Source organism: Talpa europaea (genome assembly GCF_964194135.1).
Source record: "Talpa europaea genome assembly, chromosome: 11".
Classification (NCBI taxonomy): domain Eukaryota; kingdom Metazoa; phylum Chordata; class Mammalia; order Eulipotyphla; family Talpidae; genus Talpa; species Talpa europaea.
In genome coordinates this window covers 92935617-92959973 of record NC_140078.1, presented here as the reverse complement: position 1 = coordinate 92959973, position 24357 = coordinate 92935617, and the positions used below count along the sequence as shown (strand labels likewise).

General features: G+C 35.3%; 1 protein-coding gene across 5 annotated transcripts in view; it reads right to left on the bottom strand.

Annotated features, from left to right (window-relative positions):
- Positions 1–24357, bottom strand: part of ANKRD28 (ankyrin repeat domain 28) — a gene marked incomplete at both ends in the record, with an annotated part of 134087 nt that overhangs the window by 5966 nt on the left and 103764 nt on the right. For all 5 annotated transcript variants that reach the window (XM_084247920.1, XM_084247921.1, XM_084247918.1 and 2 more), the window contains 13 exons: positions 109–191; positions 696–841; positions 1380–1463; positions 1554–1641; positions 5736–5955; positions 8315–8432; positions 8911–8998; positions 11584–11785; positions 14542–14616; positions 15015–15041; positions 16013–16124; positions 22218–22358; positions 24150–24218. In XM_084247920.1, coding sequence (XP_084104046.1) covers positions 109–191; positions 696–841; positions 1380–1463; positions 1554–1641; positions 5736–5955; positions 8315–8432; positions 8911–8998; positions 11584–11785; positions 14542–14616; positions 15015–15041; positions 16013–16124; positions 22218–22358; positions 24150–24218 — 1453 coding nt within the window. The remainder of the gene's footprint in view (positions 1–108; positions 192–695; positions 842–1379; positions 1464–1553; positions 1642–5735; positions 5956–8314; positions 8433–8910; positions 8999–11583; positions 11786–14541; positions 14617–15014; positions 15042–16012; positions 16125–22217; positions 22359–24149; positions 24219–24357) is intronic.

Below are 24357 nucleotides of genomic sequence, written 5' to 3'. Positions count from 1 at the left end.
ATTTGGTGATCATTAGTTATTTGGTCCCTAGCTCTGGTTCATTTTAGAGCAGGGGAAATACACTGTTGATATTAACAATGAAAACATATCCTTAAAATGTATACATACCTTGCCACAAGCCAAATGGAGGGCAGTGTTTTTACTGTTGTCCTGTAAAGTCAGATCTGCACTAGCACTGCTGACCAGCATCTCTGGGAGGAAAAATTGAATCAAATTTCTTAATCACTAATGACCCAATATAAAGAAATTAAGGTATAAAGCAAAAATCTCAGTATAAGATATAATGTATTTGCTATGCATTGTCATATTGTTTGAAGTGCTCTAAATTTATAGTAACTTCTTTAACACTCATAACAACCCTATCAAATAAGCACTATTATCTTTCTCACCAAATAAATAAAAAAATGGAGGCCTGAGGTCATTCAACTGGCGAATCCAGGACTCATATTTGGCCGGTGTGACTCCAGAGCCTGCTCTCTGAACCAATCACTACCCTGCCTGCTAAAGCAGACTGTTCAGTCAGTAAGGGCAAAAGAAGACACTGTGGCCCTAAATGAAAATGTGAACTATAAGCAGGTGAAAGTTTTTAACTCTCTGGAATGGTGAGGTAAATAGTGGAAATTTCAGTGAACTGGAGTCAGCAAGCCTGGGAGCTAAGTTATATGTAAGCAAGAACCCATGACCAGTTTCTTTACCAACTGTATTTGTTTGTCCATTTTCTGCAGCCATCATGAGAGGGGTTTTCCCAGAAGAGTCCACAGAATTGACTTGAGCGTTGTGACTGAGCAGGAGCTGTAAACACTCGACGTGATCTGTGAAGGCGGCTGCGTGGAGAGGAGTTCTGCAATAGGAAAAGTAGGAGACCAGGCTAAATCCGTGTCATGTGCTCTGGAAAAAATTAGTCCTTAATTTTCAACAAATAATTTTCAAGGATTTACAAATTAGGCAATAAAAACATTGCCTGGATAAAAATGTTTAATTTCTGACACAGAAATTCATATTTCTGATTATATAAATTATAGCACTGCTAAAAAAAATTTATTGAAGGAAATTTTGAAAGAAATTCTGACCCACTATAAATACTGTCATCTATTACAACTGCTGGACACTCTTCCAGCCTTTATTCCTGTTTAAAAAAATGCTACCCCACTAATAATGACCTTTAGGTTACAGACCTATCTTAAAGAAGAAGATTACAATTCATAATAGAAAAAAACCCTTTTAAAAGAAAGTGTTTTATGACAATATATGCTTGCAAATATAAAAATTTCAACTTTCAATTAGTAGTGGGCTCTCTATAAATTCTTTTATACTTGTTTAGTAGCTAAAAATATTTTTCCTACAGAGAGTAAAACTTTCCTAAATAGGTGAATTCCTACCTTCCTTTTGAATCTGTGGTGTTCACGATGCTGGCACCTAATGTATCAATTAACATCTCAGCAGCACCTTCGTTGTCATTTATCCTGTGTAAGGTAACAGGGTGATCATTCTCACAGCAATGGTGTATTTCTTAAACAGTCAACCCCAAACTAATTCATGCCGGCTTCACTTACACAGCACAATGCAAAGGACTAAATGCATTTCCTTCCATTTTCTGGAAAACTTCCTGTTCTAAAAGAAGTTCTACACATGTCTCGTGACCTAAGTAAGTAAATGAGAATCAAGGTATTAAAATCCAAAAAGATACCAAGTGCCTGTGTACACCCACACATCCCTACACAAATAAGAAAGCAGCTTTACATGGATCAACGATAACCAGTTCACTGAGCCCACTGTTTATGATCACAGACCTGAAGTACAACAGATTCTTATCATGTTAGGTTTTTTTTTTTTTTGACATGACACATTGTGTGGGGGAAAAAATTAGTCCCATTCTTTATTACAGCGACCAGTTAGAACTATTTGGTCATTGACTCTTCAACTCTCAGTCACACAGCATATCTTAAGTTTCAAAGTAACTGTATTTATATTAGCATAATTAACTTCAAAATTTAAATATTTTCTGATTATAAAATTGAGCTAATGATAGGAATCTCAAAACTGTGTATGTGCTGAGGGAAAAAAGTCCATGGCCTTTTCTCCACCCATCTCAGTTCCATTCTCTAGATCCCAAATACTAGATTGTAACCATTACCCATGACCGTTGCAGAAAGTTTCAAACACATTTTATTATTTTATGCAAATAGATGACTATTTCTGCAACTTGTTTTTTACTTCATGAGTGATGTATCTCAAATATATATCGAAACATACTGAAATCTCATTAAATGTCTGGAAGAACTTCATATTACAAAAGTGTATCATAAATGAATTAATCTCTAATTATGGATTTTTGAGATAATAGTTTTTCTTTGCGATATTATTGACAATTTGTAAAGAAACATTCTGGTACTTAAAAATTAACGCAAGTAATTATATAGAACAGACAGTATATTGAACTGTTAACAAGCCCACAGTTTTTAATAGCAACTTTGAAAATACAGACAAAAATTGAAATTCAAATTTTGACTTTGAAAATTAGGTAGCAAAAATCTTAGTAAAAATATCCCAATTACCATATGAATTGCTGCAAATGAAATGCTGCTGCTTTTATTTCAGTACTCATTTTGAATCTGCTTTCAGATTAAATTTGATTTATATAGAACCTATTTATTTCCATGGCTTACTATTTGGCAAACAAAGCAATGTTATATTTCTTTTCTTTCTAAATTAATATTCTCAAATGATAGCTTGAGTTAATCTTCATCCTATAATCATTTTTACCAGGAAAACAAAGTTTTAAGAAATTTGTAAGATGTGTTCCATCTTTGGTCAGCTCAGCTGTTTTCTAATACATTTATCCTAAATTTTGCCCCTCAGGAGTCATCATCATCAGGGGATGGGAGAAGCAGCGCCACAGGCCTCTTTCTAAACATCACTCACTGCCCATGACAATCCCTCACAACAAAGAACTACCTGACCCAAAATGTCAACGGTGCTATGACTGAGAAACCCTGCTTCAAAAATTTTTTCTTGAGAGGTTTAACTCATGACCAAGAAGCAACCATGGAAGCTGTTCAGATTTCTCTGCAGGTAGAATTCTCAAGGTGTGGTATGGGGAACTCTGGAATATTCTAACAAACTCGTCTTCTCCTAAGTTAGCCATTAAAGAAATTTGCCATTTTTCTCACTTTTGCTTGTAAAATCTTCATAAAACTATCATATTGACATGTATTAGATTTGTTATTTTAAGATAAATTAGTAAATATCCTTACATTTCTCAGTTCTCTTATCCAGTAATGATCAATAGTCATAATCTACAGGTGCTAAGACCAAATGATTTGAGTATCACTATCTGAGTAGATGGTAGATTGAAAAAAGAGATTTGGGTATTTGATTACACGTAGCAATCATTGTTAGGTCATAGCAAACTGACACATCTTATCACTTTGTATACCAATTTGTGAAAGAATGATAAAACAAGTCTCTTCATGTTCTGGAGGATATCTAAGGCTGCTCAGAGCTTCATAAAATTTGGTATATTTTTAAAAGGAACTTAGGAGATAATGTAATTTTGAGAAAGGTGGTTTTCTGTTCTGGAGTGCTTCCCTTCTTCTTTCCAGCTGTTCAATAATTACTAGTCAAAGTAAAACCGTTTTACATATTGTCTACTCTAAGAATGCCGAATTGTAAAATAGGCTTTTGATGATAAATGTGGTATTAATTTTAGACTGACTGCCTGGATTGTCTTATTGTATATAGCCAATACACATCTAGTTCCTTCCAGCTCAATTCAAAATATCACAATTTTGTCACACTAGAAATTAAGGCACATCTGTTAATGATCTTTAAGTGGCAACCACTTATGTAATTTATGCAAAATTTTATACTAAACCTGCTAGAGTAGTAAGTACTTTACTTTAGAGAAATAGTGTTCTCTATAACGACCGGATAAGGAATATTAGAATAGTAACTCTGCAAAGGACAGTTACTGCAGTATTTTTACAAATACACACTCTAACTGACCAAAAAAACCCAACGGTGTGATTTTTTTTCCATCAGTTAATTCTCATTGATACATCATCAGCCCCGACAAAAATATTTACCAATAAGTCTGCTTCCAAACAGTTTTATCTCACTGGATTCTTAACAAATAAAATCCAGAACTGTGGATTTATTCCCATTATTTTTAGATGTTTTCCATTTTCCTTGTATTTGTAAAATGTCAAGTCACTTTATAGAAACAAATCCAAATATGGTATCTCTTGATTTAGGGCTAATTTTCGGTCTCTTCACTATACCCTTTAAATACCTACTTCAATGAGTTGAAAGGGAAAAAGGGAAGTCAAAGTCCAAAGATCGTATAGTTTCAAAAGCTGTGGTGGTTGGGAATCTGAGGTAGTAAAAATGAAAGAGACTCAACTAAACTTCTGAATTAGCAGTTCTAATTTAACAATTCAGAATTTCTATGGTCCCTCAAGGTCGAGAGTTGAAGGATGACCATGGTAATCCCAAAACAATCCTTGGAGATCGGAACTTTCTATTCCATATGAGTACGGCACAAGAATTTGAAAACTAAAACATTTCATCTAGATAGCACTTATAAAAACATTCAATGAGAATATAATTTTGCAAGATTCATATTTCTTTCATCACAACTCAACAACACTATCTGTCAAACGACTTCCTGTGGAAAAACCAGGCAGCAGCATATTATAGGGAGACAGCAAACTTCAATTCCCCAGTAAGACTATCACTGACTTTCAGAACAGATACTAATTTTTTAAAGCACATGGGCATTTATAGAAAGAGGCAATTTATATTTTCCTCTATACTTTGAGGGAAAGTTGTTAGCATTGTGAAATACTTTTATAGATATTCTCTCACAACTAACAATCTGAATGCCACACTGAGATTCGAAACAAAAAACCTTTCTATCTCCACTAATACCTTAACCCCAAACTTTGACAGGATTACTGTCCATAATACACGTAATATAACTGAGTGTTTTCTAAGGTGATCAACACCTATGGCACTATTACACAAGGTAAAAATTACTGTATCTCATATACTCCATTACTTATTTTAATTAGTATGATTTCATAAGCCAAACTCCATTTTTAACATTTATAACTTAAACACAGGTTTATACTTCTCTGACTTTTAAAAAGTCTACCTATATAGAAGGAATACTGAAACTGTGAGCCTCTAGGAAACTAAGTGTTCTATATATGCAGCAAAGCTAACACCGCCATAAAAGTTTCTAAATTTCTGTTCCTATGACCTTCTAGGACTAGATTCTTATAAATGTTCAGCATACATGTTAGTGTTATGGGTACCTTGCAAGATGTTCAGAACACACACACAGATTTCAGCTTAGCATGTGACTCATTTTCACTATTTCTCCAATCTTTGTCATTTTTCCCCCATAAAACAAGTACACTTACGAAGAAGACCTAATCAAAAGGTAAGCATACCATATAAAAGACATGGGAAATATTATAAAAATACCCTTTAAATGCATAAATACCTGTTGAAGCAAAGTCTAAGTAAAACTGCAAATTTAGTGATAGTTTATCTCAAAACACCTTAGTATCTTGGCTTTGGTATGACAATGGCTAAGATTATTTCAAGTCTTCCTACAAATTTTAAACTTTAATTTTGCCTTATAAACCATATCAGAGTATACTAAGTAAGTTGGCTCTGCTTAGTAGACAACAGGCTACTTAACCTAAGTTTGTGCCCGTATACTTAACCGTTGTAGCAAGCCCAGTGGAGTGCTGTATATCCGTGATTGTCGACTATAGCTGGATTTGCATCCATAGAAGCTGCTGACTGCAAAAGGGCTCCAAGAACACCAATGTGTCCACAGGCAGCTGACAAGTGTATAGGTGTCCGGCCCCGGCTATCCCGAAATAAGCACTTAGCACCATGTTGAAGTAATGCGTCTACACATTCTTCATGGCCTGTAACTGCCTGAAATAAGAATCATTTGCACGTAGTTTAATATATTATGTAGAGTACTATATACAATTAGAGCTAATTAAAAAACTTTTAAGTATATATTCCCCATATCCTTCCACCAACCAAGGTATCATTTTTGAATGATTCAATATTGCTATTGGAAGTGGCTTAACAATTTAAAGTAGTGAATTTTTTCAAAATATTAGTATGAAAAACGAGAATAGCCGAATTTATAATTCCATGAAGATAATTAACATTTCAAAGGTTCAAAACAGTAAGACAAAAATATGTAAGAATATAGTTGTGATAATGGAAAAAAATCAAATTGACTTTAATTCTATGAAAGCTTAGGGTTTTAAGATTTTGTTCCAAGAACTGAAACTTCTTGGAACTTAACTCATGATAAAGGAGCCACAACTATACAATAGGAAAAGAACTCTCTAACAAACAGTGTTGGGAATGAAACTGGATTGCTCTCTAATTCTATGCACAAAAATAAATTCTAATTTAGATTAAAGGTACAGATATAAGACCTGCAACTGCAACAATAAAATACACAGAGAAAACATAAGTAGTATGTTACATGACATCAATGATAAAGATATTTTTGGACACTCAACTCCTACAGCAAGGGAGAGTATAAGTAAAACAGACAACTGGGATGACTGCAAGTTAAAGAGCTTTTACACAGTCAAAGAAAATGTAAGTAGATCAAAAAAATTATATTGAATGGAAAATATTCACACATTACACAATCAACAAGGGATTACCATCCAAGATGTTAAAAAAAAAAAACCCTTCAATTTAATGATGAAAAACCAAACAACCCAATTCATATAGGGGCAGCAAATCTGGACAGACAACTCACCAAGAGGCTATCCAGAAGACCAACAGACATATGAAAAAATGTTCATCATTGCTTTTAATAAGGATGGTCAAAATCACAATGAGGTTATCGTATGTTGCACATATTAACAAGACCTCAGTGTTGGAGAGGAGGTGGAGAAACAGAAACCCTTTCTCTTTGGGAATGTTGGTAGGAATGTAAACTGTGTAGCCATTCTGGAAGTGATGGGGATTTACCTTAAAAAACTAAAAATGGAAATACTGTATGACCCAGCAATCCCTGAAGAACTACTGAAGAACATGAAATCATCAACAAAAAAATTATATGCTCTACAGTTTACTGCATTAGTTATAGTAGTAGGACATGGAAACAATGTTAAAGTGCCCACAGGATGGGATGGAGAAGATGTAGTATAAATCAACACAATGGAATAACTAGTCAGCCACAAGGAAAGACAAAATATTGCCATTTATAGCAAAATGGAAGGCTTTTGAGGGGATTATACATAGAAAGCAATTCAGAATGTCTCATATTGGATGTTTACATAGCAAAAGATATGACAAAGCAAAAAGTAAAAATTAGCAGATGCTAATAAATGTAGTGAGGTCTCTAAGGTAGTAATGGGGGTAAGGGAAAAAGGGTCAAAAGAGCATAGGGGATGGTGGTGGGGGAGAAAAAGAAAACTAAGTTCAAAGAGGTAAAAAATAAGAAAATGGAGGCATGAAAACAACAAAAAACATAGAATATACCCTAAAATAATATACATTGGCAAATTTTAGCTTCCAGGTTCTATAAAGTTGGGCATAACGGCACTGAATTCGCTGATTATACAATGGTATTAATACAATGGCTACAAAATACAGTTAAAATTCATAAAAAAGAATTTCTTTATAGCATTAAATGAATTTGTCCTAAAACTATTATATGAAGTGCTATGATAAAGTTCATGTTATGTAAAAATGAGCAGAGAAAACAAAAATCATGCAAGTCTAAGCAAAAAAAAAAAAAAAAAAAGTTCTCACAGTTTAAAGAGAAAGAAAACAATAGCATAACATTCTTCTCTGGATTAAGTTGTGCTTAGTAGTTCTCTAAAATTAGCATTCAAGGGCCTCCCCGGTGGTGCAGCGGTTGAGCGCTGGGTTGCGAAGCTGCCAGCAGCCTCTGCAGCACAGGTTCGACCCCCGGCCGCCAGGTGAGGGTCCCACATGGCACGCAGACCTCTCCTGCCGCCTGTTCTGCTCCCCACTCTGGCTCTGGTGAATTCTCTCACCCTCCCACACCTCTGACTGTACCCAGTGCATGTGTAAATAAATAAATAAATAAATCTTTAAAAATAAATAAAACAATGGAACATGTTTACAAACAAATTAAAAAAAAAATAAAATTAGCATTCAAGAACTAAGATACTAAACAGTGAAGATCATTTGGTAAAAATTTAATGAAGAGAAATATACAAAACATATTCAATTTAGGTAAAATGAGGTCATATAAACCTCTCTGAAAGGAAATGGGTTTGTTGCTTACCCCTCTATGCAGTGCTGTCCTTCCCCATTTGTCTTTGGCATCTACATTTGCGCCTTTGTTCAGCAGTGAGTAGACACAGTCTGTGTGCCCGTTGAGCACAGAGAGCATCAGAGGCGTCCTGAGCAGCAATGGGAAGAGGCACTTCATGAAGCACAATTCATCGGCATGCTAGCTTGTTTTTCTAAATATGCCCTTTTGTGGTATCTTTCAAGTATGCGCAAATTAAGAAACTGTATTTGGTATCATTTAATTACATTATTATAAGATCACTAAATCAGGGACCAAAGTATTAAAAATTAAACATCCTGGGCCTCCCTGGGGGCGCAAGGGGTTAAGCACCACACTATGAAGCAATCCGCCCCTGGCTGGCCAGGGAGCTACCCACATGGCACGGCAGGCCTCTCCTGTCTCGCCCACTGCTCCCCTCAGCAGTGTATTTCGGTCAATCTGCCTGTTCTACTCCCCACTCTGTCTCTGGTGAATCCTTTCACCCCCCACAATTTTGGCCTGTATCCCAGCTCTTGTATGCATAAATCAATCAATCTTAAAAAAAAAATTAAACATCCTAAAAATAATTGAAAATTATTAAAACTTACTGTCCATTTCCATCTTGAATATCAACTGCATTCTGAGGTTCTGCATTTCCTACTAGTAGCCGTAAGCACTCTGAATGGCCATTTGTTGCTGTAAAGCGATTTTTAAAAATTTCAATAATTATATGTAGTGATAAAACAGAACATGTCCCTCTCTAAAATGTCTAATCTATAAACATATTTTCTAGATATAATTTTGAAATAGTTTCAATGAATTTAATAGGCAAGGTAACTATCTATAGCTACAAAGCTATAGGGACTTTGTTGATAAAACTGAATAAATTCTTCATAGCAAATCATAGCTGGCAGCCATCCCTCCTCATCTGCCCCAATAATAACGCTCTGCTGGTGGTGGTGTGGTCAGGGAGGTAGTCTGCCCCAAGCCAAGAGATGGAATCATTAGACCAAGCAGTAACAGTAACTCCACTTCCCTTCACCAGTGACTGGTTTCAGGTTAGTGCTGGTCTAGTTTGGACCACTGAGATGTTAAGAAGTATGGAGGGCTTCTGGGAAGTATTTTTATAGAAATTAAAATTTTAAATTTCATTAAATAATGAAAAATCCCTTTTCTTTCCTGATCTTGGATGTGATCCTGTAAAGCAGCATCATTCTGTGACATCAGCACAAAGGCAAGAGAATAAGAGAGTCGTTCTGAGCTATAATACGAAAGAAAACTAAACCAACCCTGGAAGTCCACTGACCTCTTTATGTAGTACACAAAATGGGCAATGGTGTAAGAAGTTGCCTAAGGAAAATAATAAGCTCTTAAAATAAATGCTCAGCAAATCTAGGTCCTACTCATAATACAGTTTGAAGTTTCAAGAAATAATAAGCCATATAAGGATGCAATAAGTAGTACCTATCACTAGTCTTCCTAATTAAAAGATGACAAAATTAGTTAAGGCAAAAGCTAGATGCCTAATATGCTACTGTATTTTTAACAGCTATACTAAATTATACTAGTTATTAAGACTTGTGGCTCAAAATCCTTCCACCTGGATGGGACATCAGCCAACAGCTGTCTTAGTAATCACTTACAGAGTCACTGAAACATCCCACTTGGGGCTGCTGCAAGGACATTTAGTTGAACCCATCATTTAAAACTCAGGGCAGAGCATTCTGAGTTTTGATGGTACCTAAGTTCAGAGCCCAAAAACCAATCATAACATCACTGTGGGAAAGGGCTGGTTAACTTCCAGGGGAAAATTTCATGTCTCTTAACAAGATTAGTGAATACATGCTCTCCAGCAGACCTCCAAGTGTGAAAAGCTTCTACAGAAACAAGGTTTGCATTTAAATAGTTAGGTGCTAACAGAACCCTGCAGCTCTTTCAGTAGACAGAATTTATGTTAGACTGTATAGCATTGGTTAGCAGCTTCTGGGGCAATGGCAACCTCTGTTCAATATTTATCCATTAAGAGTTCAAAGACTCTATGAAAGCTTTAAATTGGCTCCGGGGGGTGGGGTGGGGGGAAAGCTCTGCAAATGCTCTATTTACAATTTTTAAAACTGTAGAATGGTAACTTTACTCTTTTCAGAATAAGATAATAGAAAATGATGGTATTTTGATTACCATATAGCAATTTATACCCACACATTTACCACAAGTTTTAACACATTACTAAAATTTTTGTCTCTGAGCCCTGATTATCTGCTGGTTTTTGAAAGGCTGTGCTGGAGAGACAGTGGCTGTTATGTAAAATGCAAGTTTCCAAAAGCACCAGAAGCAAAGTCTAAGACCTATATTTAAATTTGCCCTAAGTATCAGTCCATAAAACAGATCAAGTGAAAATAATCTAATCATATACATAAAGATGGCCAACGAGAATGAGAAAAATACTTGGCTAGGATTTCTTCAAGTGTATCAGTCTTGGTTACTTAAAATTAAAATTGTCTTGTAATAAAGTGAGCCTCCCTGGTGGCACAAGGGGTTAGCACTAAAGCTATTCGTAGCCACTGCAGCACAAGTTCAATCCCTGGCCAGGGAGCTAACCCATGCGGCACAGCAGACTCTCCTGTCCTACCCGCTGCTCCCTTCAGCAGTGTATTTCAGTCAGTCCGCCTGTTCTGCTCCCCACTCTGACTCTGGTGAATCCTCTCACTACCCCTGTTACCCCCACACCTCTGGCCTACACCCCAGCTCCTGCATGCGGATTTATTTGAAATAAATCTCTAAAAAAGAAAATTTCTAGAGAGAGTGCTATATTAGTACCTGCCATGAAACATAGCTGGTACCAAGTCAAAAATGACATGGCGATAAACCCACACCACCACAAAAAAATCACACATGGAGTAGTGCTGTGTAATGTAGGTATAATTTGACTAAATGCTAATGCTGGTAAAGGATGTCAAAATGTTTATCAATTGCTAATGAAAGCACATACCAATCCAAAATCATGTCCATCAGAAATGAGTAAAAATAACTGCCTTATTTTGTTCAGAACTAAGACTTACTTCAGAATTAAGACTTTTATGGAAGTCCAATCTCTAAGATAACTAATGATTTATAAAGCAGCTACAATCTTCTTGTTGGCTTTTCCCTGAGTAGAATCATTCGACCTTTCAAAAAGCTACAACTGCTACAACTACCAGAAGTACAATAAACAAAAAATTGAAAAAGAAAATGAGTATTAGATGAAAAGTGGTAAATAAAAGCATGCATAATATTTAACATACCTGCAGCGTGTATAGGGGTTCTCTTCAAAATGTAATCTTTCACTAAGATCGAGGCTCCCTGATTAATGAGTACATCCACACATTCAACATGGCCCTTAAATGCTGCAAGATCTAAGGGTGTTCTTCCACTACTATTTCTCACATCAAGATCTAACAAAGACTGTACCAACACTTCCAGTGCTTGATGGTGACCATGATAGGCCTAGGAGTAAATAGAAATATTAATTAGAAAAATATTTAGACTGACTTCTCAAATACCTTATAAAACCTGTTTTCACATTATATACAAGACAATCCAAAGCTTCTGTATTGAAAATTCAGAAAATTAACTACGAATTTTTCTAATAATCAAATAGTCGGCTATAGTGCTAGGGACTAATAAAAAATTCAAATGACTGGTGATCTTTCCATGAGTATACAGTGTATGGCTCATGACAGACATTCAATGGATGTCTGACATGCTTTCAGTTAAAGCTTTTATTCTAAGTCTGATTCCAAAGCCTGTATTCTTTTTCTTTTTTTAATTTTTTAAAAAATATTTTATTTTATATAATTCTTACATCATTTTTCATTTTTGAGCAAAGAGAGAGAAACCCAGCCTGTATTCTTAATCATAGTTCAGTGCTCTACAAACTCCCTGATACAATTTTACAACTTTTCCTAAAGAGTCAGCGAGCAACTGAAGTTAAGCTAGTACTTGAGACTTCTATTTTCTCAAATTAAAACTACCTCACCCATAACATAAAACATTTCTTCTAGCACAGAAATATATGGACTGAGCTCTGCTTGAGTAACTGCCATAGACAAGCATTGTCTCAACTGTATAAAACAGCAAGAAGATTTAAACACAGTCTGATGAAGGGGCTTCCAGATAATTCATTTCAAAAACCAACATGTCAAATGAACACCTATTATTCTCACAGAACCAACATGAAAGGAATGTTCTCTCCAGTTCACTTACACCACTACTTTGTAGCTAAGGGACTATCACAAGTCATTTTCCGGTACCATTCAGACCTACAGCTCAGCAGGTTGCTAAATGATCAAGTGCAAACTGAAAAATATAAAATTCTGCCACCATTGAGTTAAATCCCGCGTGCTCTTGATCTCAAGAAGGGAGTTTAGCTAGGGCAGGACCCCACATTCCATCAAAGGGCTGTAATGCTGTTTCTGGCAAAAAAATGTCAGAGTAGCAGCAAGAGGTAAGTTTCTCTAGCTTTACTGATCTCTTTGATAGTTCTGTGTAGGCCACTTGACTACTGACAAACTTGACTGCCTCAAAGATGAAAGTGACTGGAGAGCACGGATTTCTACCGTCCTAGGATCATATATAATCTGCATTACCAGGTCAATGAAAGTATGTTTCTAAAATAAAAAAACTTTGTGTAAAACAGTATATATGTAGGAGATATTTATAGAAAGAAAAGAGAAAATAAGGATAACAGGAGCCATGATTTGCCACAGAGTTCTTCCCCTCGTGACGAACAGGGCTGAGACAAGAAATCTATACATTTAATATGCACAAAGAGAAACCAAGACCAACTTCCTTAAACACCAAGCCAGTGTGTTTTCACTGCATCAAGTTGTTTCTGCTGGGAGAGTTTGGAAGGGAAAATAAATCACTCCTAGTAATTCCTGAAAACCTCTTAGGGATATAAAATATATAAGTGACGATAAAATCACAATTCATTGAGCCTCATTAATCATAATTTGTTTCCATTTCAGTTTAAAAATACTACTCAGCAGCACACCCAAGTTAATAACAGCACTATTGACAAAAACCATGGAGCAAAAAAAAAAACAGGTTTTGGGGAGAATCAAAAAGCTTGTCAAAGTGCTTAGTCTGGCACCTAGCATGTGCTCAGGAAATGATAGCACAAATACTAGAAGGATGATGATGATGAGGAGCATGTAAGAATTGTCTAGTCATCTGCGCAGACTTTACTTCTTGCCACCAAGAGTAAAATGGTTATTTTCTCCAAGCTGGCATTACTCTTTCAGATTACTTATTTTCTATGCAATCTGGGAAAAGTAGATACTGTTTCCAAAGCCCCAAAGGGCAAAGAGGAAGGAAGCTTCACTATGTCTCCTCAGTTATTTACAAGACGGTAAGAAATACTAGTGGGGTGAGAGAGGCAGAAACACAAAGCAGAAAATTCAATGTACATGTGTCAGTATTAGAAACATGGAAGATGAATACTAAGATAAAAAAATACTACATGTGAGAAGAAACTAAAGAATCACCAAATTTATAGTAATCCACATTAACTTAAGTATTTTATGCTAAAAAGCATTTTTACTTCAAATCAGAGGTCACACAAATAGCTAGTGACAGTACCCAAGTCTCTTGATTCTCAAAGTCCCTCCCTCCGCCATCTCCCCTCCTGCTCCAACTGTAACATGCTTTGTTGAGCTACACTAGGCTTTGCTTGACATTTCTTAAATTCATTCATTTTCTTGTCTTCAAGAACTCTTGTTCTCTTTAACCTTCTCCTCTCAGTGACTGACATTTAGTGGAGAAATACAAGTTACCCGTAAGCTAGAAGCATAAGCAACTGAAGTATCAGTGGACAGTGGACATAAGTTACTACCCCAAAATCACAAAGCAAAAAGTTGTAGAAATACCATAGAAATTACGGTGTTTCACTGTTAAGTTACCTGCTTAACAAGTTAGAAACCATTCCAGGAGGACTGAGCATTTTCAAATTTACATCATAGGTATATTCTAACCTTAAGAGCAGGCCCTTGGTGAAGCCCAATACCATTTTGAGGGGCTTGTTTTCATTTAAACAAAACCTAACAAAAGTACACTGAACAATTCTTTGGAAAAAGTTAACATTTTAATTTCATGATCATCATTACATGGAACAGAAGTTCTGGGTACCAGTTTGAGTCAAAACAGAGAGGAGATATTCTCAGTAAACTAGCTATGAAACTGGTTATGAAGGCAGTACTCACAGCCAAGTGTAAAGGGCTTATTGTGGCTCTATTATCTGAATCACTCAGCATGTCTGTTCCTGAGGTTTCCATTAACTGAAATAGAAAAGCAGCATTTTAAATGTCAGAAATGGCATTTTCAGATATACTACAGCAGTTATTCCTGTTTCCCTACTTGAAGTTAAATCCATGAGTATAAATTAACATTTGAATATGAATTTTAAGATACAAGACCATTACATTGTGAAACTAAACTCAGCAAGCTCTACAGATCACTGTGAAATTGTGGAAAGAACCAGAGCACTGAGGGAGAGCTATAAACGGTGAGCTTCAGGGAAATGCTATTTAATTACTGTCTCCCTGCTTACATGATTTATGTCATTTATCTTAGTTCCCAGGAATATGTAAAATTGGTCTCAGTTCTAGTGCGAACAAAATGAATAATTATAAAATTTTGAATGGCAGGGGGGCAGAGGGCATAGCCTAATACTTACAACATCTAAAGGAGTTTCACTTGCAATCTGAAATAAAAATAAAAATGTTTAGGTCAGAGGTATTCATATGCATTAAAGAGATAAATGTCAACTACATTTTTCTACTTAAATAGGATTTTGTTGTATTTCATTTGGAACATGTGTTTTCTTTCCCTCAAAAATTTAAGTCTTTTAAATAAACAATTGTACAATATAATAGACCACAAAACTATATATACGGTTATAAGATTTTAGTCTAAAGATACCATGATAACCTAAGGAAATATTTATTTGTAGCAGGAATCTAACTGTTGTATTAAATACATCAGCCTCCTTTTTCTATCTTTTATGTCAACTCTCCTTGCATTTTACTTCCCCCTAAAGACAAGTAACATTTAATACAGTTTTTAAGGTAAATTAATGAATATAGTTTCTAAAGTAAGCCTCAAATCATAGAGAATTCTTTAACCTGAAGCATTTGTTATGCACTGAGTATCTTTTATCCCTTACTTTCCCTATGGTTTGACAAAGTGGGGTGAATGGTATAAATATTCAAGAATAAGATCACAGTTGAAATAAAAACCCCATTGCAGAAGCAGAGTCTTCCTGATCATTAGAGACTTTTAATAGAAAGAATGGACTTTTCAGAATGCCCTAGGAATCTTCCATTTACAGGAAAATTTATTTTTCACATAAGATGCAGCTACAGTTCTTCAGAAACTTCTCAAAAACACTTATTTTAAAACACAGGGGAAGTAAATGCTACATATACGTGAGTTAAATATAAGAGAAGGAAATAAGTAGCCCTGATCAGAGAACCAATTTTCTTTTCCTCCTTTCTTTCTGAAAGGGAGAAGTGAATGAGATTTCTTACTGAGGCAAGTATGAATTTAAGAGGTATATGGGTTCTAAAAGTATTAAAAAGCAACACATAATCAGTTTCTTGATTCTTTTATTAGCATTATATTACTAGAATATAAACTCACATTAGTTCTTACACAGAAATTCAGGACTCTTACCAGCTGGAGACACAGACGGTGACCATAAGCAGCTGAATAATGAACTGCATTGTATCCTTGCTTGTCCCGAATCCCTGGATTTGCATCATTTCTTAGTAAGTATTCCAGGCACCTATACAGAGCAACATTTCCAAAATATTTTCAGCATTTTAAAATCATACATATATCTATTTGCTACATAAATTTGCTATTTCAACATTGTGTCATAAAATATTAAAGCAATGTTCATAAGAGAATCTTCATTCAAAGAGAACACCTCCAATGTCTGTTAGCAAGTTTAGTACCACTATTATGGTATCACCCACTCCATTTAGAAAATGTGTGATTGAAAATTAACCTCTTAGCGGTGGTGAGCATGCAATGTTGGCAGTATTACTGCTTATCTATTTAAAACACATGAGAACAGTTATCTCACTAGGAAGGTCAAGAAAATGTAAAAATATCAAGGAAATCAAGGTCAGAATTTGCTGACCTTGAATTAGAGGACTGAGAAGTGCAGAAACAGTAAAAGTGGACTGTAGGTAGTAAGAAAAGATCTTCCCATGGGAGATATACTTCATTCTAGTGCTATTAAAATGTGAGAAAAATAATTTTTAAATATTCAGAATTTACTACAATTTTAATAAATTTGATTGATACTATAATGAAAAAAATGTACTTAGTTAGAAATTAAAAGATTTGTCCCTAGATCTAGTTTGATACATAAGATCCTGAGATGGGCCTCCCTGGTGGTACAAGGGGTTAAGTCTCAGCACTAAAGATAAAACCTCAGTCATTGCAGCATGAATTCAATCCCCAGCCAGGGAGCTAACACCCACGGGGCAGCAGACCTCTCCTGACTCGCCTGCTACTCCCCTCAGCAGTGTATTTCAGTCAGTCTGCCTGTTCTGTTCCCCACTCTGTCTCTGGTGAATCCTCTCACCATCCCCTCCCCACCCCTACCTCCCACCACCTCTGGCCTGTACTCCAGTTGTTTTTTTAAAGATTTATTTATTTATGCATACAAAGAACTGGGGTACAAGCCAGAGGTGTGGAGGGAGAGAGGATTCACCAGAGATGGAGAGAGGATTCACCAGAGACAGAGTGGGTATCAGAACAAGCAGAATGACTGAAATACACTGCTGCGGGGAACAGTGGGCAAGTCAGGAGAGGTCTGCTGTGCCATATAGTACTCCAGTTCTTGCATGCATAAAATAAATAAATCTTAAAAACAAACAAAAAAACACAACAAAAGATCTTGAGGAAATCATTTCACCTTTATGTTGAAATGATCTCTGTAGAGACCATTCCTATAGGAATACAACTAAATATAATCTGAAGTCCATACATGTTCAAATTCAAGTCTGATTATTCATTGGTAATTTTTCTAATATTTCAATAAACAATTCCATTACTAGGAGGAAAAAATCTATAATTAAACATTCCTTGTTAAAAATTCAAGTTTCTAAAAGCACTGAAATTATATAAAAAGAAAAAGCAACTCTGAAACAATGAAACTGATCATTAATTCTGCCCTTCATTCACATATATATGCATATGTATATGTTTTCTTTTCAATGCCAACCCTGTTTTCTTTCAAGTTGAATTGCTTAAAACCCTTTAGATCTTTCTCACCTTCTTCTGACAAGTAAGATTTTAATATTTTAAGTACAGCTAAAATTATTAATGAAACATAGTCAACTGGTTTATCACTAGGACCAAAAAACCAAAGTCTGACTCTGAAGCAACAAGACTAGTGTTTTCTGGTGTTCATAAACTAGTTTTAAAGGCACTTTATGAACAGACACTGTCAGTATGTAAAATGTCTATATACAACCTTCCTAGATGTCCAGTTCAGTGGTCAATGCTCAGGAGAGAAGAAAAGACCTGGAGGGTTAGAGGACAGTTTAAGTGCTTTACAGGTACAAGCATTTCACCAAGGGTACCATGTTATCTTTGAATTTTCTAGTTATAAGTAAGACAGAAATAGTTCTCCTTACTGAGACCTGAATACAAGGTAGATTCTATCATTCGAACAAACTGTTTTAAGGTAACTCACTGATACAAGAGTACTGAAAAACAATTTAAGGAAAGCAAAGCAAGGAAGTACATTCACGTTTACCTTCTAAAGTAGGAGAACACATCTCAAAAGCATTGTTTACAATGTCTACTTCCAACCATACAGATTCAAATGGTTTGAGGTAATTTAACTGTTATACAGAAGTTTTTATAAATTTTATTATTGTTCTAATTTTCTACAGTTACATTACTCAGATGATTGGTCTCCTGGAACAATATAAATAAAAACTAAGAGTTAATTCATAGAGACTTTTCTTAACTATTACATGAGATAAGCATTACCCTTAATAAATGAAAAAAAATTACTGATGCCCAGGAAAATTAAATGATTTGTTCTAAATCCTTTGGCTAAAATATGTCAAGGGCAGGCCAAATTCATTGTCCTTTCCATAACACCAAATGCTTCAACATAGAGGATAATGACCTAAGAGTGACTCTTTAACCCAGGTGTTTATAAAATAATGAATCACAAAATTACTTTATCTTCAAAATCTGGACCTCATTTTTAATTTGCAAAAAAGGTGAAAGGGAGGAGTCTATTCTGATTTTTCATCATTATAAATTAACACATACTCATTTTGTAAAACTCAGAAAATTAAGAAGTGAAGGTTCTCTATAATTATTCTCCTTCCCCTGAAATAAACTGTGCATGCACTGTCTGAAGGATTATTTATGGCAGTAATACAATGTATATTTTGTTTTTTCACTTAATGTTAGACAAATTAACTTCAACACAAGTAAGCATATGATTTATAGCAGAGTGCATTTCAAATTATTTAAATTTCTCTTACATTGCCCCTATCATTCATGAATTCCCACCTCGAAGTTCTGGCAAAAGTTCAAAGTGATTTAATTTCTTGAGACGCTTGGAAGGTCAAGATCACTCAGCCCATGGGCAGAGGATGTAGCACTGTCACCTGAGGCCCTCATTTCCTACACTGTACAGATACACTGTGTCTATTCTTAAAAAAAAAAAAAAAAAAAAAGATTAAGCATGGTTTTAAAAATGCAGCTAATATTTATAGGAAGATTATAATATGCCAGGTACTATTTCTAAGCAGTCCCCATATGCTATACTTTATATGGCTGTCATGAGTTAGGTCACACTACCTCAATTTCCAGATGAAATGGGAACAGAGGTTAATAAGTCAAATACATTTTTCTGCACCACCACAAACAAAAGGGAATTTATAGATTTGTTTTATTTAGATTTATATACAAAAATATCAAATACTTAGGGATTAATCTAAGGATTATAAAACTTTTAAACAAAAAATGGCATGATTCTATTTACATAAAGTTCAAAAACAAGCAATAAACCATACCATCAGAAATCAATACATGATATTGTGAAAAATGCCAATTATCATTAAAGATGAAACCTATGTGGCCATCTCTGAACAGCAGGCATGAGGACTTCTTCTTTACATAGAATCAGAAAATCAACCCCACCCGTTCCCCTCATAAACACCACATGAGCATGACTTGCTCAAAGTCAGTCCTATTTTCTTCAACTGGCAAAGAGAATTTTATTAAAGTTTGATACATGTAATATGTTTCTTTTAATAGCAACTGTATATTTGTTTGCCTAGTCATAATTCTACACAGAATGCAGCATCAGGATGACAAGGTGACTAACAGAATGAGTCAATAAAGATTTCATGGATTCTTCCAGTATCACTGAGAGTGAGGATGGAGGGACACAAGGGAGGGAGAATAAGTAATTATTTATGTCACTTCTGAACAGCACAAAGCCAGTGTCAGAGTGTTAAAAATTCCAAACTATCAATTTTCCCTTGGAAGATTTATAGGTAGCAACTGATGCCGACAGCAGATTAATGAACAAACACAAAACAACAAAAAATACACATTATTGAAAACAGAATTTGAAGTTATGGGAAACTTGTTTCTTCTTTGAGGATATATTCCATTCTTGCTTTAGCAGAAATATAAATTAATTAGGACAGATTCTCTTATCCAACCTATTCCTTTGAAATTTAGAAAAATGAAACATTATCCTTTAATGCTACTAATAAAGCTTCCAAAACACACTGGAAAGATGCCTCTGATATCCTAAAATGGTTTCCAAGGAATTGAATCACTGAGTTGATAAATGGTGGCTTCAATAGGATCTCAGCAATTCTGGTATCTTACAGATAAGAAACAGAGGCTCCACGAAACTGAGCTAGGTTCTTTTACACCATGATTTCATTAGTTTTTTTCCATAATTCTAAGAAGTATGTTTCTTTTTAATTTTACAGATGAAACTTTTGCTGACCACTTAAGGGGGAGTAATATAAATTGCCCAAAATTTAAAGTACGCCTCTCAGTTCATGCTTTCCAGTCATCAAGCTGCCTACTGTGGATACTGAAAATTATCTTAATATAAAACATCACTAGCCTACTGCTCAAAACAGCTTATCTTAGATGTGAAAACTAATGATTTTTTTCACTTTAGTAACAGTACTTTTCTCCAGAAAAAGTAGAATGGCTTAAAATAAATCCACAAATCCCAAAAATAGTTATTCTCTTGCGTGGGAGCAGTGACAAAGGACTATAGAAGGTGGTAATAGTTATTTAGGTATAACCTATTTCAGGAAAATTTATCAATCAAACCCTGAAACTACAAAATTTACGAATCACAGGATAATCGACTACCCAACTTTATAAAAACATTTTCTGATTTACAGTCTTTATCACACATTTTCATTATATGGCTACTATCAAAAATACTTCAAATAATTTAATTTATTCCCAAATCTCTACATATCTAAGCTATACTGACATATATGAAGTTGCATAAAGTGGCATATTCCTGCAAATAAAAAATACACTTTACTATCGCCTTCAACAAAACAAGAATTTTAGCCACAATTGCAAAATTACAAAATATTGCTTATAGAAATTGCTTTGAAATTACAGAATTTATAATAAATTAACAATCGTGAATAATACTGTCAAATTATACTTTCTGGGGATAAAAATAACCAAAGTAAGTTCTATTTTATTTCTTTTCTTTCTTTTTCATATAGCTTTATTTTTTAAAAAAAGATTTATTTATTTATGCATACAAGAGCTGGGGTACATACAGGCCAGAGATGCGGGGGGGGGGGGGGTGAGAGGATTCACCAGAGACAGAGTAGGGAACAGAACAGGCAGACTGACTGAAATACACTGCTGAGGGGAGCAGTGGGGGAGACAGGAGAGGTCTGCCCCGCCATGTGGGTTGCTCCCTGGCCGGCCGGGGATCGAACTTGTGCTGCAGAGGCTGCATATTGCTTAAAAGTGTGGTGCTTAACCCCTTGCGCCACCAGGGAGGCCCCTGTAATAGCTCTATTATAAATGCAACTTCCTGGAGTATATTTTATAAACTTTTCCCAGAAATCGTTATCCCAGACATATGGAGAATACCATAGACAATGAATATCTTTCCATTGTCTCCATTGAGTTTATTTTCTTTCAATAAGACAACATATATGAAGCACAATAAATGGGTCTGAGCAACTTTGCTGACTATTACTTATGAAAGAATTTAGATGTCACTAATTCATTTGTTTTTATTCATTCTTGTCCAACATTGACTTAATCCATTATTTAATTTACTTTATGTAAGCAACATTCAGTGGCAGCTACATGCCAATTTCTGCCGAGTCCAATCACTCCCTTTTTCGGTACCAATTCATTAGGATTCCTTGCAAATCTTAACTCTCTTCCTGTGAAAGAGTCAGGCATTCCGACAACCAATTCTTCTGATATTGTCCATATCTCCTTTCTCCCTTTCCTTATGATATACTTAAGGCTGCTACTTCCGAGAAGTCAGAAGCAAAAAAACCACAGCTCCATGAAAATACACTGAGGTTTTTTAAAGCATATTAAGATGTGCTTTTGGCAGATAGTATGAGAAGGGGTCTTTATCTTTCTTCTACCAGATCAGTCAATAAAGGTAGAATATAGAGCAGAAATAGTAATAGCTATGATTTAGGGATAATTACGAAGCAATTTATTTTCCATAGTAGAGACTCGGAAAGATAATTAACAACAAGAAGTACAAAAAGGAAATACAAATTTGCACTAAGAACAGTTGTCCATATGGAAGATGCTGGTTTATAGAAGTAATAATCCTTCATTCTCACTGCATGATACTTACTTGCCATCTGTGTCTGAAGTAGCTGCATAGTGCAGGGGTGTGCAGCCTCTTTCATCAAGGTCATTCACACTTGCTCCTGATCCCACAAGAGCAAACAGGCACTGGTAATTGCAGTTGGCAGCAGCATAGTGCAGTGGAGATCTTTTGTGCCCATGTTAATATAAAAAACAAAAGCCAGAGACATACACCTGTAAACAAGAGTGTCCATCCACAAATACTGTTTATATCGTGAGGCTGAGATTGATTTTTACCCCACACTAAGTCTTTTGGAGCACTGTACTGAAAGCCAGGAGGAGAGGATCACGTGCCAGAGACCCTTTAAGAACCAGAAATAAGCAGCAGCACAGCTAAATTATTTCACATTCCCTGGATAGTAACAATTCCAGTCTTTTCAACAAATTACAGCCTTCATCTGCTGCCCAAAAACTTGAGGACTTTCATTTTAACAAAGGTTCCCTTCTTACTAATAAAAATGTTCCACAGTACAGAGGGAACTGCTTCTGTTCATGTCTCAGTAGAGAAATAAAGGGTAAGAAAAAAAAATAGAAGCATTAGAAAGAATGTTCAGTTATATCAACAAATGGTAGAGTTATTATCAGATTTCTCACAAAAAAGGCATAGTTCTGGAAGATGATTCATCCTAAGAATAAGAGCACAGCTATAATTTCTAAGACTGAATATTTGCAGTCTATTTCTTTCCAGTTACTGATATGAAACAAGGCATAATTTTTACTAATACATTTACCTAGTGAAATGACACTAAAACTTAATTTTATCAAAAAAATCTTATCAAGATATTTCTAAAAATGCAATTAGCCCTGAAATATTTTTAAGCTTCTACAGAGTATGCTTCAGAAGCAAAAAGTGCTTCAAGTGTTATTACTAATGTAAGAAATCAAAGTTTAATTACAAAAGCAAATCAACTACAAAAATACTGTATTAGAAAGCTAAACACAGTGACTTTTGATTTTGCCTGGCATCAGTTCCTTCCATTAGCAGGCTTATGAGAGCAGACAACTCCTCAAAGTAATTATGGGCTCAAATAGTAGTATTTTCCCTTTCTTTTTTATATGCATTTGTAATATCCTACGATACATAATTCTATTTACTTATGCAGTGGCCCAATCACATGCACTGAGATATTTACACAAATCCTTGTGACACACACACACACTCTTTCCTGTAATACACTTTGATATATATGATTCTCAAACTCTTGACACACAGAAATCTGCTAATACTGCCAATCTTAGTTTTCAAACCAATTCAAACTATCTTTAATTCTTTCCTGTATGGTACAAACACACTCTGGGTCAACTCCTATTCAAAGTAATTTAGTAAATAATGGTGGCTCTAAGTATTGCTAACACAAAAGATAGTAGTGAGGCTGGGGCTGAAAAATGAAAATAAGAATGACTACAGAGGGACTCTGCCATTTCCCATGTCTGCTGCAGATCAGCATGATGGGGTATATGGACATGTTGGCATGTGTACATGTATACGTGGGGAGGTACAAAACAAGGGGAAGAAAAATTACATATATACTTGTAAACTATTTCCTTCCTTTTTCCAGTGCTGTGAAACCACATATGGGCAAAGGTCTAGGTGCTGTTTCTTGAAGGAACCTAGAACAGTTTTACGTTTCCATGGCTATAATTATGGCAGGAGGAATGATATTAATAGCTACAGAGGTGCTCATACAGGAGAGCTGTGGCTTTGACTGTAGACTGAAGGAGTGGCAGGGGCCCAGTGGAAGAAGATAGTGGGTGAAAATGAGTATTTACAAATTAGCAACTTATTTGACTCTCTCAACAAATCAGGCTCACAAAAGATGTTAAATTGTTCAGCACTAGAAGCTAGTATGAAGGTCAAATGAGTCATCAAGTAAATAACATTAATATGCTTCTATAGAGAAACTGTATCACACCCTACCTCCCAAATTTGTCCTTTTTGTTGAAGTCTGCACCAGTATTCAGAAGAAGGTTTAGGCACTCCAAATTCCTACACAGGGAAAATACAGTTAGAAGACTTAATGGTCAGTAATTTTATAATGAAATTGGTAGGTTTTAATGAATACAAAAGCATGATTTCAAATGAGAGTGAAAATTAATAAACAGCATGATTTATGTTTTATGATATA